The sequence below is a fragment of the Quercus lobata genome, chromosome 11, assembly GCF_001633185.2.
Source record: "Quercus lobata isolate SW786 chromosome 11, ValleyOak3.0 Primary Assembly, whole genome shotgun sequence".
NCBI lineage: Eukaryota > Viridiplantae > Streptophyta > Magnoliopsida > Fagales > Fagaceae > Quercus > Quercus lobata.
This window is the reverse complement of record NC_044914.1, coordinates 46,549,338-46,570,571: the sequence shown is the minus strand read 5'-3', so window position 1 is coordinate 46,570,571 and position 21,234 is coordinate 46,549,338. Positions and strand designations below refer to the sequence as shown.

At 35.5% G+C, this 21,234-nt stretch overlaps 2 protein-coding genes across 2 annotated transcripts; one reads left to right on the top strand and one right to left on the bottom strand.

Annotated features, from left to right (window-relative positions):
* Positions 1–2,120: 2,120 nt before the first annotated feature.
* LOC115969494 (polyprenol reductase 2) lies at positions 2,121–6,454 on the top strand. Its single transcript, XM_031089152.1, has 6 exons — positions 2,121–2,633; positions 3,411–3,760; positions 4,727–4,961; positions 5,763–5,861; positions 6,005–6,076; positions 6,212–6,454. The coding sequence occupies exons 1-6, from the start codon at positions 2,478–2,480 to the stop codon at positions 6,314–6,316; spliced, it is 1,017 nt and encodes a 338-aa protein (XP_030945012.1). The 5' UTR covers positions 2,121–2,477; the 3' UTR covers positions 6,317–6,454.
* Positions 6,455–10,961: 4,507 nt separating this feature from the next.
* LOC115968599 (NADP-dependent D-sorbitol-6-phosphate dehydrogenase-like) lies at positions 10,962–16,292 on the bottom strand. The gene is made up of 6 exons (XM_031088028.1): positions 15,971–16,292; positions 15,043–15,137; positions 14,824–14,941; positions 14,085–14,217; positions 11,602–11,821; positions 10,962–11,475 (listed from the first exon to the last, which is right to left on the bottom strand). Exons 1-6 carry the CDS (start codon positions 16,101–16,103, stop codon positions 11,245–11,247), a joined length of 930 nt encoding a protein of 309 aa, XP_030943888.1. The 5' UTR covers positions 16,104–16,292; the 3' UTR covers positions 10,962–11,244.
* Positions 16,293–21,234: the final 4,942 nt, after the last annotated feature.

Sequence of the window (21,234 nt, the reverse complement as noted above, 5' to 3'; positions counted from 1 at the left end):
GAATCTAGAACAACGATCAAAGAGCTCCGAATCCGAAACCGAGGGCAGAAAATTAAGCAGCGGCGGCGGCGGATCGACGGTAGAGCTTACTGAAGACGTGGAGCGCAGTGACGAAGCCGATGAAGCAGAGGCTCATGACGAGCACTACGGTCGGCGAGATCTTCAGGAAGGAGGATGAGCGGATTCTATGTTGGATTTTGGTGGTATCTCCAGAGCTTTTGGGCGGCGTCTCCGACGGCTGGGCTGAGTCCTAGCCGGTTTGGAGGTTTGGGTATTTGTGGGTTTTGAAATGAACATCTGTTGGTATTGAAGGGGAAGAAAATGAAATGAAGAGAGTGAGCGTGAGGTGGGTAGGTTAACCGAATTTATGACAAGTGCTCGGGCATGGGTCCCCAAAAAGTAAAAAAAAAATTGAATGAGGGGAAACTGAAAATATGTGCCAAACAGTTGGGTGTAAGAAATTGGGGTTTTTTAAGTGATGAGTGATGGGTGATGAGTGATGAGTGATGAGTGACGAAAATTGAGTGATGAGTGATGAGTGACCATTTTTTTAAACCAAACAAGCCCTTAACTTCTACAACTGCTATTGGAAGTTAAGAACTTAGTAGGAAGTTAAAGCGATGAATAAGAATTTTGCTCCCACTTCAGAATAGTAGAACATAGTTCGAATTATAAGCTTTTGGATAGAGATTTACTTTGAAAATTTATAAGTGTTGGGCGGTCGTCCAAGTGATTTCATGCTGGACGACCTTCTTCGGAGGCAGGTTAAATCTCTATTGCAATTCTAAACATTTAATATATCAGATGGACAACCTTTCTGGTCTTGGACGACACAATGGACCAACTGGATATGGTCCAATTTTCTGGTTCACCATCAAAAGTGTTATTACAATTTTTTTTTTTTTGGGAAATTATGTATGAAGGGATTTTTTGTTTGTTTACCTAAAAAAAAAAAATTAAGAGACACTCATTAAATCTAGATTACAATTTTTAAAGTTACAAAGTTGTTTTTTGGTTTCTAAAAAAAATTAAAAAGAAAGAAAGAAGAAATTCATCACTCCTATGGTATTATCTATATGTATAGTACTATTTAAGGGACTTCCGCTGCTTGAGTTTCTTATTTTTTTTGGTTCAAAATGTCCCTACACTCCTATGTTTAAGTAGAGACAAAACTAAAGGATAATCGGATAAAAATACAACTTTAACTCCAACTAAAACATTGCCTAAAAAATAAGATCACTCTTCTGTTGATTTTCAAATTGGTTTATCCACTTATAAATTAAAATCTCAAAATAAAAATTATATATAAAAAAATAAAGACACGATTTTTTTTTTTTTGGCTATAAAATAGGACCACTAAATTCAACGTTTTCAATTTTTTTTTTCTTCTCCTTTTTCCCCCCCCCCCTTTATCAAGACTTAAATGTTTCTCTCTCTTTTTACTTTCGGTTTACTTTCTTCTAAATTCTAATCTTAACTTCTTCTTTTTTTGGTTTTTGGTTTATTTATTTATTTATAAATCTCTTCTTTATTTTTGAATTATTAAAAAAAAGGTGGTTTTTAATGTACTCCATTTTTTTTGGTCTTTTAATGATATATTTATTTATTTATGTTGGTATTTGAATTGTTTTCTCTTCAAATCTGTTTGTACAACTTTTTTTTTGTCATTTTAATAAATATATTTTTTATGTCCAAAATAAAAATTACTATGCGTGTGTTTTAATCGAAGAGGATTGAAAAACATCTCAAACTGAAATAAATAGAAAATTATAACACTAAATCTAAAGTGAGCCTCATCACGCGTGATTTTAGTATGCTATTATTGGGCTTTTTAAGTTTTAAACACAGAGCCAGGCCTGCCTGGTGGTAGTCAGAAACACTAGAATGCAAGTCAACCCACTTTACCCACCATATTATCCCATGGATTGGAGTCAGATGTAATATCTTAGATGTAATTGATAGGGATGGTTGAAAGTAAAGATAAAAAAAAGTAAAAAAAAAAAGTTGTGATGGGATTGGGTGAATTTTACTGTGCAATTACATTTAGCAATTGTACCGGATCCCAATCCTTATCCATTACCGAAACGTCAGCGTTTCTATTCTTTTTATAAAATCTCACCGTCAACTTACCAACTACCTCACCGTTATTTTTCTTTTCTTCATCCTCCTCATCGTACTCCAAAACGCACCGTATTAATCCTCGTACGAACTCTGTTCTCGATCGCCTCCATATCCAAACGTGTAGAAAACTCAATAGCTTTGCTTTTAACATTCCCAACACTCCACGCCTGGTATCGCTTACACTTATATAAATTCCCGTTGTTTTATCATTTTATGGGATTTTCATTTCCATGCACTATTTCTGTGCAACAATGGCGGAATTTATGGAATACCCAGTTGAAGAAAGGCTCTGTTATTGAAGAAATTAACGGTTTTGAAGTCTTTGAGGTTTGTTTTCATCTGGGTCTTCGTCGAAAATGGAAGTTGGGCTTGTTGTGTTGCTGAGGACGGCTTGGATTGCTGGGACTTTGCCTATTTTGATTGCTTTGGTACCGTCCTCTAGGCTCAGTTGGTTTCGTGATTTGCTTTTGGGATTTGCTAAGCGAGGGAAGCTCTTGCAGTCTTCGTCAAAGGTAACTGTTTGATGAATTGATAGATTGTGTTGGTATTTTTTTTTTCCTGCATTTGGGTCTGTTTGTTTGCAGAGAAATTGGAGGGGAAAGAGGAGGAAAAGAAATTAGAAATTTTGTAATTGCGTCTTAGTCTCTGTTTTATGTTTTGGATAATGGGGTTGAATTTTCTTGACTTGAATATCTTAGAGTATGATATTTTCTCTCCTTGGTACATGTTGTTTTTCTGGTTTTTTGTTTTCCTAAATTTATCGGCAACTTAGAGAAGCTTTCGTATATTCGGAATTGGAGTAATGCTACTTCGCTTAGATGGAAATCTGGATCTTGTGTTACATATGGCCTAGCTTCTAAAAAAATTTGGAGGTTTGTATCCTTTTAGAATGTTTTCTTTTCTGAATTCCAATGTGTTTTTATCAAATAATCGAACTTTTTCATATTGTAAAAGTTATAATTGTAGTAGAGTTGATGAAATGAGCTTGAATCTTGACATTCTAACTCAAAGAGAAAGAAAATGCCTACTTTTAATTTTAAAACTGTAGTATTAAGAAAAGTTGTTTTATCAGTGCATCATTCTTCTTGTAAGTTGAATTCCTTGATAGTTCTCTTATAATCAAACTTTGCCATATTGTAAAAGTTATGATTGATTGCAATGGAGAAGATGAAATGAGTTTGAATCTTTACATTTCACCTCAGAGAGAAAGAAAAGCCTACTTTTATTTACTCTTGAAGGACAAGGGGGGTGGAAACCAATTTAAATTACTCCTTGTTGTTGGATTGCAGAAGTTCACTGTTCCTCAATGTTTCTTCTGTCATTTTTATGTGCTGGCTGTGGTGTGGACAACCTTCCTGCTTGTCACAACTTGGACGTATGCATACAGAACAGCGCCATTGGTTTCCGAGCCATTTATTTACTCTTCTATTCCCAGTTACTTGACTGGAGGTTCACCCATTTTTTCTTGGCTCAATTTGCGTTCAACGCCAATGAAGCAAAGATATATGGTCTGGCGATCTGTTTTTCTGCTTTTGTTGATGGAAGTTCAAGTTTCGAGACGCCTCATTGAGACAATATATGTGTTCAACTATAGCCCCACAGCTCGGATGCATATTTTTGGTTATCTTACTGGCCTATAGTAAGTCTATTGAAAATCCTTTAACTTCTAATTTCCTTGCAGTGGTTTTTTTTCATAATTTTACTTCCTATAGAAAAGAGAGAGAAAAGTGATGATTGTGGATGGCCCCTTAATATATGATATTCATAGAGGATTTTACTTATGTGAGTGTCAGTTAGCTCAATTTATAGAGTCCCATGTCATTGGATAAGAGACTTGGGTTTGAATCCTGCCTATACCAAAAAGAAACCTATTGGTGTTTTGACTTAATAGTAAAGAGCAATCATTATTGAGTGGATGCCATAGATTTCAAATCCTATTGTATCCATAATTTTTTTTTTTTTAAAAAAAGGAGTTTACATATAAGATGCTGTTGATGTGTCTATTGATAACTCAATATAACATGATTGTGGGTAACATAAGATATTGAATTGAATTGATATGTTGTCTTCCATGTAATTAATATGGATGTTTCAGTTTAGTATGGATCAAATGTTCTGGCTATACTTGGTAACCTGTATTTGTTGAATCTGAGATTCTGGGTTCAAATTCAACATAAATCAAATTATATGGTTCCTCACAACTGGTTAGTTCAGAAACTATTTAATGTAAACATTGTTCTTTTTACTACTGTGCTTAAAAAATTATTATTCTTGGATAAGAAGAAAAATATTTTTATGGATTAGCCTATACTAATATCTATGTTTTGATATAAAAATAAATAAATAAATAAAATACTATCTTCATGTTAGTTACTACTCTCTCCTAGGAAGAGACCCTGCTTGCATTTATTCCACATCATATTCCTTATTAAAATAATAGGTAGAAGACCTAATGCTGCATTTAATCTTTGGTTTTCACAATGAGATGCCATTAATTGATTCTTGACAAACTAGTATCAGCTTTTCAGTTCTCTTTGTTATTACTATTGTATGTGTAAATGCTGATATTCTGTTAATTTTTGTTGTATTCTGTAATCTGGATTAGTTTCTACACAGCAGCACCACTGTCACTTTGCTGCAATTTTGCACCAGAGTTGTATGAATTTGTGACAAATAGAGTGGCTGAATTCATCGTTAAAGGGAAGAATCAGATGCCGGCTATTGAATTTGATTGGTGGGAATTTATGAATCCTCTCATGAAGCTTGGATGGCGGCAATGGATTGGTGCTACGATATTTTTTTGGGGCTGGATTCATCAGCGCCGTTGTCATGCAATTCTTGTATGTTTCACTACATAATCAGTTTGTTGATTTAGTTGTCGATTTCTTAGGTCTGTGACTCATTTTTAGGTGTAGTCTTAAATATTGTTTCATAAATCACCTTTCACAACCAAGCTTCTGTTTGTTCGGACAAGAATTTGACAACAATATTATCTCATGACTGTGATCATGATTATGGTTGCAAGTGGCAAAGTAGTTGGTTGTAAATGGAAGCTGCTGTTTTTTATGTTCTGCTATTTATGTTGGAAACAAGTTCTTTTGTTTGATAACAAAATTGATATTACAGAAGCAAAATTTTGAAATATGTACATTTGCACACACGCTCTCTCTCTCACACACACACACACACACAGATATATGTTGCATATGTATGTACCTACTCTCTGCTAATTATTTGGCACACAATAAATTATTGTTGTTTACTTGACATGAATACCTAAGGGAGATTTAGATGTCCTCGCCAGAATGATGGTAAATGACAGGATCAATGCCATTCATGAATTCCTAAAAGGATTTTTGTGAAATGAAAATAAACATGTACCAAATGCTATGGTTTTTTGTGAAATGAAAGTAAACATGCACCAAACGCTATAAGAGATCATAATTACGTTGTCCTAAACAAGATATCCAACAGACTGGAATGATCTTTTTCCATAGGCGTTGCTGATACACATTTTCACTTATTTTTTCTTGTATATGGGGAGAAGGAATGAAAATGTTTGTTTGCCAGTTGGAGATTGTCCCTGAAATCTTCACTTTTCAATATCTTACCATTGGCTGACCTTACAAATTCCTTTGCAGGGCTCGCTACGTGACCAGACAGAACAAGTTGACGAGTATGTAATCCCTTGTGGTGATTGGTTTGAAAGTGTTTCATCCCCGCATTATCTGGCTGAAATTGTAACTCTCTCTCTCTCTCTCTCACTGTGTGTGCATGCATGTTGTCATTTCCTAAGTGTTTTATGATATTGTGAGGTACTCAAGATTATGCCAATAGTTAGCATTTTCATGGTCCTAATCGCTTTTCTGATTATAATTTGCAGGTCATATACGCTGGTCTTCTGGTTGCTAGTGGAGGAGCAGATCTCACAATCTGGTTACTTTTTGGATTTGTGGTATAATTCCTTTCCTATATTACTTATCAAAAAATTCCTTTCCTATATTACATTTTTCATGATTTTTTTTCCTTTGCCTTTGTGCACTTTGACCCTTATCTGAATACGTCTGTTATTTTTTCTTCTCATTGGCAGGTGGTAAATTTGGCGTTTGCAGCAGCAGAAACACATAGGTGGTATCTTCGTAAATTTGACAATTACCCAAGCAACCGGTTTGCAATTATTCCATTTCTTTATTGAGCTTTTGACATAGAGGTGCATAGACAATACTCTTGAGTTTGTATAAGTTTGTATAACTAATGTTGCAATGTTTTATGTAATATTGTTTTGGAGAATGTTGTATATATATTTTAGTATAATTATTATAGAACTTTGTTAGTAATGAGTTCATCATAAAAAATAAAAATAAAAAAAGTAATTATAAATTGCACACACATATCTATTATAATTATTTTGTTCAAGTAATGAGCAATTAAAAAACAACTTAAGAGGAATTCATGCCATGTGCACTTCAGTATTCCATCAGATTCCACATGCTACCTTGATTTTATAAACAAACCCAAATAGATCTCAATCAATGCCTTTGATAATAATAGTAAATTGTCTGCGTGATGAATAGATAATTTTATGATTTTTTTATTATGTAAGATGGTTTTGGAAAATGTTGTATATATATTATTAAAAAAAAAAAAAGTAAACTAAAGTAGAGTAAAGAAATATATTCATTTTGAGATATTAAAAATTAATTTAGTAGCTTTACTGCACATTTGTAACCTTCTCAAAGTAAGATTAATTTATAATAAAAAAATCATGAAATTAAAAATAAATGTAAAAAAATAACAGGACCATAAAAATCAATTAATTTGTATTGTGTACACAGATTGCATACCATAAAATGAAAGTATGCCCAATTCTTTCACTGTCTTTCACTCATCGATAGTGTGACATTAAGACACCGTGTGAGCAAATGCGTATGCACGTATCTTTTAGATGATTTAAAACTATGGTAGAATATGACTTTACATTGCACACTAAATATTCTCTCTACTTATATGCTCAAAACAAAAACTATCCAACAAAATTATTTAAACCCAAATCGTATTTAAGCCCTTAATTTTTTTTTTTTTTTTTTTAAGAAAAAAATTACACATAGGGGTTTCGATAGCTTAATGGTGGTAAGACTTGGGAGGCCAATATTGTGAGTACACAACTCGCCATCAAGCAGTTTTTGTCCGCTTTGGGGAGCCAGTCCCTCACGATTTTGTCCTCGGCCCCGAGTGTGGTCTTTTGGGATTTTCACCTTCTTTGAGGCTTGACACCCTTAGTCCCACATCGGTTAGAGAACCCTCCCACTCATGGTTTATAAGCTTCTGGAGCAACCATGAGTTGATGGCGAGTTGGGAGGCCAATATGATGGAGGCCCCTCAAATTCCTTTTTTTCTCTTTTACAAATACTTCATCAATCTCAAGTCTTTTATTTTTGGTATTATTGTAATAGCGAAACAATGTATTTCATTTAACAATCCACAACATTTTTGTGCCTTTCTATCTCTCCCTAGGGCTTTATCTAGTTAGTTATTACTATTAGTCTTTTTTTTTAATACTAAAACGGTGGGTATGTTAAAAGACATGAAAAAGAGAGAAATGTGTGGCATAACCTCAAACAATTAATTAGAGATTAATGAGATAACAATAAAAATAAATTAATGTAAACCTTTGAATTAATAGTAAAAAAAAAAAAAAAAAACTTAATGAAAAGAAGTAAGAAAAAAGACTAAATGCAAAATTAGAGCGCTACATGACAGGACCTTATGCATTCTCGCATGAGATCTCTGCTTTTGTATATATACTAGTAAGTTGCCCGTGAGATATACGGATAATGTTATTATGTTTTATGTAATTTTTTTAAAGAATGTTATACATATATTATAGTATATTTGTTATAAAACTTTGTTAGTAATGAATTCAAGTAATGAGCAAAAAAAAACAAAAACAACAACAACAACAACTTTGGAGTAATATTGTATAATAAAAATTGATAAAAGCATATTAATTCATTCCATATTATTGATATTTATTATGTGATGTAATAAAGAGCTTCATTACAAAATCTTTTTTTTTTTTTTGTTTCTTCAATGCTTTGTTAAAGTGGTATGGCGACACTTGTAAAGCTTGTTAAGGTGCATATTATCATCATCTGTTTATTCATCTTCAATGTTTGAAGTTTGGTTTGTCCCTATTTGTTCAATTTTTGAACTTTCATCACTTTTTTCTTTTGTTACATTATTTGTGCTAATCACTAATGAATTGGCACAGGATCGAAAGACTCTTGGCTGGATCTTACAAAGTTTGGACTTGCGGATTTGTTGTCGTTAAGATTTTTTTGTAAATATTTGCATTTATATTAAATTTCAGTGATATGAAAGTTTTTTGTAAATGTTTTTTTATATATATATATATATTTTTTGTTAATTTAGGAATAGTGTAGCCAAAGAGTTAATATAGCATATTGGATTGTGTGTGTGTATATATATATATATATATATATTTTTTTTTTTTTACTTCCATACCTTTTTATCATTTGAAAGTGCATAAAAAATCTTAGCAACTGAGTAATTTTCAAAACCATCAGTTAGATTGAATTCATTCAAATGAAGTAGGAAAATGCATTTTTTCCTAAAATTTTCTTCAAATCATGTGGGATTCCTTCTCCAATATCAATCTACATGTGAGGAATTTAATATATATTATGATCAATACTTTTACAATAATTTAAATAAGTTGTACCTCAGTTTGTTTTTCAGCATTTATTTAGGATTTTCTCAGTATCTTGATCAAATATTACAAAAGTTATTTTGTCAGTTGCATCAAAAACTTCAATTTGAATTATGTATCTAAAATAGTTTGCAATTGTATATATAGTAGTTATAGTGAGATGAATATATTATAAATATTTGTTGAGTATGTAGTTAATGTGAGTGCCTCTAACCTTGGGATAGGGAGATTTGTTTTTGTTTCACATTTTGCACACCAACATGATCCTGATTGTGATTTGACATTCTTTCCACAAAGCATGCACAAAATGTAATACCAACCCATCATTGTATCAATGTTGCTTATTGTTACAATGCCCTAGCAGTTCACATCCCGCAATAAATTTTGAAGTTAATATGTATTACTTTTTTAATGTAAATAATATGATGTATTATTATTTTTTCATGTAAATGATGAGTATAATTTGAAATGATTAGCAAACCTGTTTCGTAAGGTCTCATTCAATGCATTTTAGCTTTGTTATTGCCTTCATATTCTTTAAAGATAAATTCTCCTATGAAAATTGTTTTGTGTGTATTTTTGGTATTTCTTGTATAGGATCATGTTTTTGTCAATTCCTATCATTGAATTTTTTTAAAGAAAATCCTATGTAAATGGCATTTTCTGAGATAGTATATGCTATTTTTAAACTTTTATTTATTTATTTATTTTTATAAATTTTAGAAATATGCACTTGTCAATTATTTTTGCAACCTCAGAAATCTCAAGATTTATATATATTTTTGTTGCACTGGTAGATGGCAAAGAAAATTTGCCTGCATAAATTGCATAGAACATTATTAATAGAAAAAGTGTATTGAATTGAAATTGAGAAATAAAGGAAGACATTATTTCATGAGAATGAATTTTTTTAGAAGTATCATCTATCATCTATATGTGGGGGAGGTGGAAGAGAGTTTGTAAGTGGGTAAAAGTTTTGGTTTTGATTTATACGTAGAAAGGGTCAAACTTGGGTCATAATATGTAAGGTAACAACTGGGCATGAGCTTTTTATGAGGTTTGGTCTATTTTTAAAAATAGTTCATTTTGTAACATTTGGTCTAATTGTCAAGAGCAATCCATATTTTATATAATAGAAAAAAGTGAGTAACAGTAAAATTAACTTAATAAAAAAAAGGTAAAAATGGCTAAATGAAAAATTAGAATGCCACATAACAGAACCTTATGTACTCTCGTAGGAGCTCTATGCTTTTTTTATACATTTATATATATATATATATTTATATATATATTGAATATTGATTGATTACCATGAGTTGGTGAGTGAAAGACCTTGGTGGATTCTCAGATATCAAATTAAGATGAAGTCAGCTTGGAAAGTATTTTATAAGTAATAGATATTTAGACAGTGTAATGTGCATATATGTAGAGGAGAATCTCGTTAAAAGCTGGGGATGTTTGATGAGGCTAAATAAGAATGAGATACCTCAGCATTATTGGAGATCTACTAATGAAAATGTTTTACTGACTGTATATATAACCAATTTTATATATCGTTCAATTTGTTAAAACTCTTATTTTAAATATATCAGTGTGTAATCCTACTCTCTCTCTCTCTGCATGCGCATGCCTGTGTTCCCATTCCCATGTTGCAGGCATGTGTAATGCAGTTAGATGTATAAATATGTTTCAGTTAAGCTCATCTTCACCAAACAAGCTATGTTGGAGGAGGCAAATGTTTATATAACAACTTCAGGAAGGTTTTTGCATTAAATATAGAAGTCTACGATGCCAGGTAATTGCTTCCAACACCTGAGCCGAATTGCTTTGATCCAATGCAGTTCAAGGGTTGTTACTACTTTTACCAAGATCTGGAGACTACCAAGGAACTAACATCATGTCATTCAGAGCAACCATGACCATGAGCTCTAATGCTTGCCTAATTTATCCATTAGAATTTGAAAAATATTATTATATCATTCTAAAAGCAAGCAAAATTGCCATAAGAAATGTTGTATCACTTAATTAGCTTAGGCAATTGATCTGGTACTAATGGAGGAACTTTGAGCATCCTCCAATTCCCAAAAGGCTCTAGTTGGTTCTCAAAAAATGATGCAAGGAAAATGTTAAAATGATTAGATTCTTAAGCTGTTTTAAGCACAAAAGTAATTCCACCACAGAGCCAAGATGCAGGTATGAACCATCACATTACAGAGTTTAGTGCTCATGATATAATAAACTTGCAAGCATTGCTTTCAAACTGAAAAGATCTAGAGAGCTATGGAAAAGTAACTAAAATAATAGTTTAAATGTTTCGAATGCCAGTTCAAATCCAAAGGATTTCCAATAGCTCCAAAACTCTTATTCTTGCAGGATTAGAATTGCCGATGCAGTTATGCATACAAATCTATGCCCCAAAACTTTCCAGGAGTATTGGTTCGATGTTTCCTGTCCAAACTTTTAATCTGGTCCATGTCCTCCTTGGTTAGCTCAAAGTCAAAAACTTGGAAATTCTCTTCCAATCTCTTAAGGTTTGATGTCTTTGGAATGACGACCGTGTTACGTTGGATGCCCCATCGAAGAACAATCTGAGCCACAGTTCTTTTGTATTTTGCAGCCAGTCCCTGGCACGAGAGAAACAAGATAATGAAACTTTTGCTAAACCAGAACTCAAGCAGAATTTTTTATTTATTCAGTGGTAATGATAATAGGTGACAATTTATTTATTAAGAATGGAAGAATTAACTTACTTTGAGAACTGGATCATCCAAACATGACACTGAACCGAACCATTCAGTATTGGCTGCAGCACCTCCTAGAGGAGTGTGAGCTGTAATACTAACACCATGCTTCAGACAAAATTTGACAAGGGAATCACGTTGAAAATAGGGATGTGTTTCGATTTGATTCACAGCAGGCTTCACTTTGGAGTAAGCTAAGCAATCTCTAGTTAGAAAGATATCGTAGTTGCTGCAGAGAAAATTTTATCAGAACAAAATTCCATACTTTGAAAGATCTGAAAACTGATAGATACTCAAGTGAGGACAAAAATGTTGAAGCTTTTCTTTCACTTACAGTGTATATCAGATTCCAAGACGTCTCTCTAACCATAAAAATTCAAAATGATGACTATGGCACGGTTTACTTTAAGATGTGTGGATGGATATGCAATACATCAGAATTTTTAGAGGTGCTTTTGTCAAATTATGGGTGGCAATTCGTGTTCGTGTGTCGAGTTCGTGTCGCGTCAACTCATGAGTATCTGACTACGAGTCAACACTAACCCGACATGTTTATTAAACATGTCAAGATTCCTCAACCTTGACACGACCCATTTATTAAACAAGTTAGTCGTGTCGACTTGTTATTTTATCAAAATAAAAAAAAGTATGAAAAAACAAACAAATAAATATTTTTAATATAAAATTCAAAACTAATGAGTAACTGCATTACAAATAATTATTCAAAATTAAAGCATATCTCAAAATCACAAATAATCAATCACAATATGTCAATGGATGTAAACCACAACAACTAACAAGTTTATATACTTAGGTTTGAAGAGTATATTGGTAAAATGTTATTTAATTAAACAGGTCAAACGGGTTCCATGGGCTGAACATTAACCCAACCCGTTTATTAAAAGAGTCAGTCGTGTCAACCTGAATATGACACGAACCCATTAAGCCTCAATCCATAACTTGCTAATTTTGTGTTGTGTTGTGTCAGGTTTGCAGGTCATGTCCAATTTTGCCACCCCTAGTCAAATTGTTGTATTCAATGAAAAAATGTAAAAACCATGTTACTGATGATTTCTAATACGGATCATAATAGTTGTTCCCTCTACTGCATTCATGTGGCTCAAGTTATTGGACCCTGCCAAACTAGGTTTTACCAATTGTGTCAAATTTCAACCCTTTCTCCAACAGCCCACAATTAATTTAATGCCCATCTTTCAACAGCCAAAAGACAATAGGAATTCTGGATGAGATTATGCACTAAACCTTTTGAACATAAAATCAGGCAGGATAAACCTTACCCATATTTTAATACATGTATACTAGGCACAAAGGCAGCTAGATCTGCACAAGTTGTACAACTATATGCATATGTATAACGCATATGTATAACTTCTTAAAAAATGAAGCTTACACAATTAGTGAATGTTAAACATATATCAATTTAAGAGTAATAAAGGATAATAAAGTGAATTCATGACTAATATATGATGTTTAGCAATTAAAATACAAACCAAATAATAAGATCTAAAATAGTAAATAAAAGATAACTAGATAAGTGTTCAAGATTAAAACAAAAAAGAAATAAAAGATAATTAGATAAGTGTCCTTCCCATGTGCTGCATTTTTTTTTTTTTTAAAGGGCATGGCTGGGACATGGATGCAAAAGATTCCTAGGCGTGTCCTATGTCTGACACGGTTAGGGCACTACAAATGAAGTGTTTATGCTTTCTAGATAAAAATCACCCTATAAAAAAAAATCTGTATGATTGTCATGACTTATGTTTTGTATTATAAAGTCACCATATTTATGATGTCTATCTCTAGTCAACATCTTGACTTAGGTTTCTTTCATTTATTAATAATAATGGGTGGCAATACTCTACCTAAATCGTACACACAATAAAAAAGAAAAAACTAAAGATGGAGCCAATGAATTTCTGAATTCTTACAAAAGTACTTATTTAGATTTAAAAAGTGCATTAAAATTAATAGAATTATTTGGGATAAGATCCCTCCCATTTGAATATTCCAATTCCCTCCAATTTATGAGACGTGACATTTATTTGATTTTGTCTGATGACCATTGGATTTTTTAAATGCCACATGTCTTACATCTAGATAAAAATTGGAGGAAATTGGAAGATTTAAATGGAACGGGATTCTTTCTAGAATTATCTTGCTTGCTGTATCCAGACAAATACCAATCCAACCCATTTCAAGAATAAAATGTGACCAATTAACCAACCAACAAAATTATTTGTTACAAGTAATATATTGTTGTTGCATCGAAAAACATAAATGTTGATTAATCTGACACATTCCATTCCACTTTTGTAAGCTTTAAAATGAAGGAGGCATAGGATTTCGGATTACAGAAGGCATGATTAAAAAGGAAATTATTTTATAAAAAATGGAAAAGAGTCACATACTGACATACAGCAACATATGCTATTCACTTGAATGTGCTTTAAAATTTTAAAATGTCAGTGCACCTGATCCCAATGCTGCGAACTAAACCCTTGGAAACCAGATCTTCCATAGCACGCCAGGTGGTTTCAAGAGTTATGGTTGTATCTATTTCCAGCACACCATCCTCATCCAAAGCACTGTCAGTGGTACCCACGCCTGCATGTAAGTAGGATAAGAAATTTTTTTGAACAATGATTCACAAGCAGATGCAGAAGTTGCAAATTGCTTTAAATAATCTCAACACACCAGTATGAACTAAACACCAATATCATAAACCACAGTAGAGAATTTGTGAACCATCTATGCAGGAGAAAGGAGTGTGATGAAATGGGATGGGACTCATCTCAGTCCACAAGTACAAATTTGCAATTCCCATTGACTGATTTTTTCAATTAACTGCCTTCCATCAAATGTAGGCCTCCCGCCTCTAAGGTGAGATGGAGCTGGCAAGCACTTGTAACTTGTAAGAGACTCAAAATTGCCTAGTGATTTGTTCCTTCAATGAACTTGACCTACTCTCCCTAGCACTTATATTGAGATTCCTCACTAATACCATTTTCAGCATTATCCCCACCTAAGCAGTGCAATAACATGTTATAAAAGCCAACTATTTTGTTTTTAAAGCCATTCTACACTTTCATCATATGCAAATTAGATATTTCAAGTTATGCAGCCCACAAATTGTACACCCCAACTTCACAGTAAACAATAGAAAATACAGATAGCAATAGTAAAATGATTAAACAGGCAGGCAGGATTTACCGGTATGCTTGGTAGCTACAGGGAAGTGAACAAGGTACAGATCCAGATAATCTAGCTGAAGCTTCTTCAAACTGTCTTTACAGGCCTCAAAAACATGACCATGGTCTGAATTCCAAAGCTGCAATTTATGTGCAATTAATGAAAGAATCTGTCATTTTCTGGAAAACTTGAGTGTTACCACTACGCAAATAAAGGTCATAAATTCGCAGATAAACTAACCTTTGTAGTAATAAAAAGATCCTCTCTCTTCACAAGTCCGGACTGAAATGCTCCTGCAAGTGCCTCTCCAACTTCGGCTTCATTCTTGTAATCAGCTGCAAGCAACATTATTTGTCAAATATCAAATGCCTAATAAACACCTCAAAAAGGAATACATAGTACGATCACCACAGGAAAAACATTGTGAGCATTTTTGGTGGGAATGAAGCATGAAACAATTTCCCACATTTACTCTCCCATGCCAAATTTACTCTCAAGTTTATGTTCTTCCAACAGTGTTGAATGTCAATGATTTTCTAAAGTTTGATGCTAAGGTTGATCAATATACAGCACATACACATTACACACGTTACACCTATAGGAACTCTCAACCCTACCTCACCCCCCAACCACTCTTGTGAGAGGAGAAGGTGCTATTCAAACCAAAGCTCATAGGAAAATTTTTGCTTACAATAAGTGGGGAGGGGTGGGATTTGAACCCAAGTTCTCTCCTCCATGGGAGAATTGCCACTGTCACACAACTGACATAAGGCTCTTGAGTCTTGACAGAGATCATTCGAAAAAATAGAAATGTTGCAAGATGTGGTGTTTTGAATTTCCAATGATCTATAAACTCAAAAAGTAAACACCCAAAATCTACATAGTGTTACAATATGAGGAAGTTTCAATGTTCAGTCAGAAATCATACTAGGTTGCACAAAGTATTTCCAAGCACCACAAAATTGAATACCCAACAATTCTACAAGTAAAAGAACCAGAACAAAGACTGTTTGATGTGTTTCACTCTCACAAGTAATAATAGTAAAAGTTATGTTTTACGCTAATAGTATACAACAGAAATTGAATACCCAACTAATCTACAAGTAATATAACCTTCGACCCACCTCAAAAAAAGCAAAAAAGATTAAATATTTATGAGAGAAATTACCAGCACAATCAAAATGGCGATACCCAATTTTGATGGCATTGATGACAAGGTCTTTGATGTCCTTGCCTTCCACACGCCAAACACCGAAGCCCACTAAGGGCATCTTGAACCCACTGCTGAGTGTTACAGCCATTTTTTCAGTTTTGAGACACGACTAAACCCTCTTAAACTCTCTGCCTCTCAGCTTTATTTTTTTTATGTTTGCAGCTCAAAGAGAGAGGACTGTTGTGAGTGTATATAACGAGGTCAGTTTTTGGCTGTTCTTTGCTGATAAAGAATATACTGATGCTGGCATATCTATTTTTAGTGTTAAAGATGTGGCTAAACACTTTTCTTTTTTTGAGGAACAAGATGTAGCTAAACTTAGTGCGAACCGTTTGATTTGGTCCAAGTGCCAATGATGGTCAAGCGATCAAGCCGGCAAGGTAAACATTTCCTTTTTCCTTTGAAGGAGAATTTAACAATCTATAAATGTATGAGAGACCCAAGAGTGAGGTATTATATTTATAGAGTTGAATGTCATTTGATTCAATGAGGTCCATTGGGTTGTCCTTTGTGACTAATAAACAATATTAGGATGTTCGACAACCTAATAATTTCCTAGATGTGTGTAATGAGAGACGACAACGAGGTAGGATAAGGTCAAATAAAATTGACTTATTCCCATTTTGTTCCTTTTTTGGGCTAGAAAAATTGTGCAAGATGGGAAATGCATGTTGAAAACAAGTGGATTGGAGGTATTTTATCATTTTTAATAAGTTCGCTTCAATATTAATAAAGGAGAGAGAGAGAGAGAGAGAGAGAGAGAGTTTTAAGAGGTAGTAATAAAATGTGTACAACAAAATTATAACTATTTTAATTAAAACATACACACACACATTTAGGATAGGCAGGATAAGCATAATTTGTCCACATCCCACCACCTCTTCAAGGCATGCTAAACCTGCATAGGGTAGAGCGAGGCGGGATGGAAAATTTTTGCCATCCCTATGTGTAGTCTCCCATCTTAAAGCACTGAGTAATTAAGAAGCCTTTGAGAAAACCGTCAGTTGTTGGTTAGGATATTTGAAAAATAGTTTTAAATACTATCTGTAAGGACGCGATTCGTGGCGGACCTTAACGGTGTCGGGTTCGCACGTAAAAAGACCCAAACAATATCATTTGTAGAGCGTGGGTTTGGAAGGCTAGGCCTTGATCGACAGGCGGTGGGTTTTTCGCGGTGTTCATACAAGGTTAAGTTTTCCTTCACCCCTGGAGTCTTTCTCCTGGAGGTGGGCTGGGAGGCTCTGGTTTTTGGCCATTTTTCCCCGCCTCTTCTTTAGGTTACTTATTTTTCCTTTTATATTTGCCTGCGTTCATTGTCCTTCGTCCACGTATAGGGTCAACCTTTCCAAGATTGATACTTGTCCCATCAGCCCATATTCAAAGTCGTTGGGGGTGGTTGTAAAAGCCAAAGAATGCGGCTCTGTCAGGTTCAGAGCATTGAATGTCAGTAAGGGCAGCTTTCCCTGGATATTTTAGATCTTTCTTCCAAGTTTCAGTCCTATACCGTTTTTACCCCTCTTTCAGGGGGGACTTTGGGTCTGCCGAGGACTGAGCTGTCCTCGGCGGTATTCATAGGCTATTTTGTCGAGCTTGGGCCATAGCCTTCCTCGGCTTGGGCCTTTGGATTCTCCCCGGGTAGATGCGCCTGGCCCATAAATCATTTGGGCCCCACAATAGCCCCTCAAAACACGGCTGTCCAACCTCTTGGTTGGAAAGGGGGGTTTTGGTGATGCCGAACTTTTATGATGGCTCCTTTGATTCAGCCTTTCATTAATGCTAACGGTTTTCCATCTGTCCAAGAAATATACTAATCTACGAGGCGTTTTTTAATTTTACTCCTGACGCGTTCTCGTCGTTTGATTATTCAAAACACGCTTTTAATGACTTCCCTTCACGAGACTCATTTACATTCGACGGTTCGTCTGACGAGGCGGAGAAATGGAACAGACACATCTTCGTTTTCAGATTCTTTTGGAAACCTGGACGAATTTAATGCCTTCCGTTTTGCCCTTCCTATAAGAAGACAAGTAGGAGGCTATCACTTTCGTGCGGAGACCCTTTTATCTTTCTGAAATTTGAAAACCTTTGCCTCCCTTAGCGTTTACTTAACCCAGTAGTTATACACTAAATCACAGTACATTCACCATAACAAATGATGAAGAAACCATACCCCTCCTCAAAGCGTCATATTCTAATAAAGCTCGAAATGGCTCGGTCAAGGCAAGGATGGCGGAGGCTTAAGGTTCGTCTTACCTTCCTTTCAGCCAAAATTCGAAGCAGGGACTCGTCACGTCAAACTTTCGGCGTGACTGAGTCGAGAACACCCATCATTAATACCAACCGCGCTCTCATGAGCATACCTAATATGACCCCAATGTGTTGAGAGTCAGGATCGAGGCAGGGACTAAGTGCCCCTGCTTCTTCCTTTCTTCGTTCACTGGCGCCTCCTTTTGCCTCCCTTTCTTAGTCTTCCCAGCACCAGTTCCATCCTGGTGTTTTCCTTTCTCCCTCTTTTACTCCTTTTTCTTTCTTTTCATCTATTCTCTCTTCTTCTCCTCCTTCTTTACTCATGTCCTCCATTTTCTTCATTGATTTCTTCCTTACTATTTCCTTCTCCTTCAACTTTTTCCAAAGAAGGTTCTTCTCTTAGTATGAGCAACATTGAGGCAGAGATTGGAGAGACTTTTGAAGACGAGTTTAATAGGCGCCTGACCGTTTACTTATTTGTACTGCGGATGTTAGTGTTGCTTCGGCAGCTCACCTTTTGTATAGGCTTGTTTAAGCCCCTTTTTGTACGTTGTAATAACTTTTCATATTAATAAAAATTGTTGTTATTTTATTTCGCATGTTCTGTCTCTATGCTCTTTTTTTTTTTAAATTTGCAAACGCTGCTCGGCACAATGATATAGCATTTGAATCGATGACAAATAAGGCCAAAATACTTGCTGATAAAAAGATGTCACCATAACTTTAACAGAGTTGCTTGACATAGTAATGCGTACCTATGAATAACGATACTTGCCCGAAACAATGCTGGGATTAGAGCTGGATGCTCTATGCGGTGTAGGAAGTAATCATTCAAAGACATATCATCCGCCAAAATGAACAGCCCCCTTAGGCTACCGAATAGCGGAGTGTCCCACCATCATCCTAATACTTTTATCGGCCTTAACATTTTACAGTATTTGAGCCGGGGACTTTCCCATCCGAGCAGTTGGTTACCCCATAGGCTTGAGTCCGAGGACCATGCAAGGCCTTGGTTCTGTCCAAAACTTGTGATTTTTTCTTTTTTGTACTTGGTTTCCCAATAGGCTTGAGTCCGAAGACCATGCAAGGCCTTGGTTCTGTCCAAAACTTGTGATTTTTTTCTTTTTTGTACTTGGTTTCCCCATAGGCTTGAGTCCGAGGACCATGCAAGGCCTTGGTTCTGTCCAAAACTTGTGATTTTTTCTTTTTTGTACTTGGTTTCCCATAGGCTTGAGTCCGAGGACCATGCAAGGCCTTGGTTCTGTCCAAAACTTGTGATTTTTTCTTTTTTGTACTTGGTTTCCCCATAGGCTTGAGTCCGAGGACCATGCAAGGCCTTGGTTCTGTCCAAAACTTGTGATTTTTTCTTTTTTGTACTTGGTTTCCCCATAGGCTTGAGTCCGAGGACCATGCAAGGCCTTGGTTCTGTCCAAAACTTGTGATTTTTTCTTTTTTGTACTTGGTTTCCCATAGGCTTGAGTCCGAGGACCATGCAAGGCCTTGGTTCTGTCCAAAACTTGTGATTTTTTCTTTTTTGTACTTGATTTCCCCATAGGCTTGAGTCCGAGGACCATGCAAGGCCTTGGTTCTGTCCAAAACTTGTGATTTTTTCTTTTTTGTACTTGGTTTCCCCATAGGCTTGAGTCTGAGGACCATGCAAGGCCTTGGTTCTGTCCCTGGGCCCATATGCTGAACGGGCCTGGGCCGCGAATTTACTGGGCCCACAAATTAAGAGGTATTTCCGTAGTCTTTGATCACGCGGTACTTTTTGGCGTCCCAGTGTTCGAGGTATGCCTTCTCGAGACTCCTTTAACCTCAGGGTTGCAGACGACGTTGGAAATCGAGCCAGAGACGTTTTGTCTGTAGCGTTCCTTGGGACGCTGCGTGAATTAAATGCCACCGGTTTACTTCTGGGTATAAATGGGATAGGGGATCACTTCACTTGCACATGAACTCTCCTGTTCCCTTCAGAACCATATTTCTTCCATATCCGAGATCTCTCTTTCTAGTACCACTGCCTCAAAGCAAGATGTTTGAGGCGTGGATGGGGATGAAAGGTCTCCGCACGCTTCAGAGGCACCGAATCCTCAAGGTGATATGGTATGGACAAGGATGGCACAGATTCAAGCCAGTCCTCCGTCTTGACAGGAGGAAGATGGTATTCCTCCTTCTTTTAGTCAAAATCCGAAGCAGGTTCTGGTCATGCCAGATTTTTGGTATGTCAGAAGAAGGAATTTCCGCCATCAGCACCGTCTGCCTTGTAGCAGGCAAATTTTTGCGGGGGCTCCCCAACTTCCGGCTCCCTGCACCTTTTCTGTAGATGGTGTTAGCCTGAGGTCAGGTTCCCTGCACCTTTTCTTCACCGGTGCAGGCCCCAAGTTGGGTTCTTTGGCTGCCTGAGTTATGGGCATGTAGAAGCGTCGATGAATAGTTTCCTTAGACGACATCTTGGAACAGTAGTCAATCTCTCATCTGCGCCTTTTTTCTTTGGCTTTTCTTCATTCTCTTGTATTTTTCTTTACTTGCGTTGTTAGCTTTAATGTAAGCTTGTTTCAGCTTTTCGTTGTACACTGTACTGTTCCTTTGTCTTAATAAAAGATGTGTTTATTTCTTTTTACATACTTTCCTTCTCTGCAATAACTACTTGGTGCATGAATATTAAATGTAAGCTTGCCTTTAATGATACTCCAGGCAGAAAAATGCCTTAACACAGAGTCCTACTGGTTTAAACTCACAAATATTATCAAGTATAACAAGGTTAATCCTCAATAAATTAAACTCTTGGAACTAACTGGGATAATCGCTAAGTGCTGCGCGATGCATGCTAGACCAATGTCCGAGAACGATAAACTCTAAATAATTCGTCCGAGAGGGTAGCCGAGTAGCGAGGGACTTTGATTGTGCTTTTGGGTAATATATTACACCGTACCGCACCAACTCCTTTGGTACTGGGGATCCGAGGGTAGACCGGG

Excerpts from the sequence above, each read along its gene's own strand:
- LOC115969494 (XM_031089152.1), top strand. The coding sequence starts at position 2,478 with ATGGAAGTTGGGCTTGTTGTGTTGCTGAGGACGGCTTGGATTGCTGGG. Across the intron at positions 3,761-4,726 it reads GGTTATCTTACTGGCCTATA|TTTCTACACAGCAGCACCAC; the intron begins GTAAGTCTATTG and ends AATCTGGATTAG. Across the intron at positions 5,862-6,004 it reads CGCATTATCTGGCTGAAATT|GTCATATACGCTGGTCTTCT; the intron begins GTAACTCTCTCT and ends TATAATTTGCAG.
- LOC115968599 (XM_031088028.1), bottom strand. The coding sequence starts at position 16,103 with ATGGCTGTAACACTCAGCAGTGGGTTCAAGATGCCCTTAGTGGGCTTC. Across the intron at positions 14,942-15,042 it reads ATCTTTTTATTACTACAAAG|CTTTGGAATTCAGACCATGG; the intron begins GTTAGTTTATCT and ends CATAAATTGCAG. Across the intron at positions 11,822-14,084 it reads GTTCGCAGCATTGGGATCAG|CAACTACGATATCTTTCTAA; the intron begins GTGCACTGACAT and ends TTTTCTCTGCAG.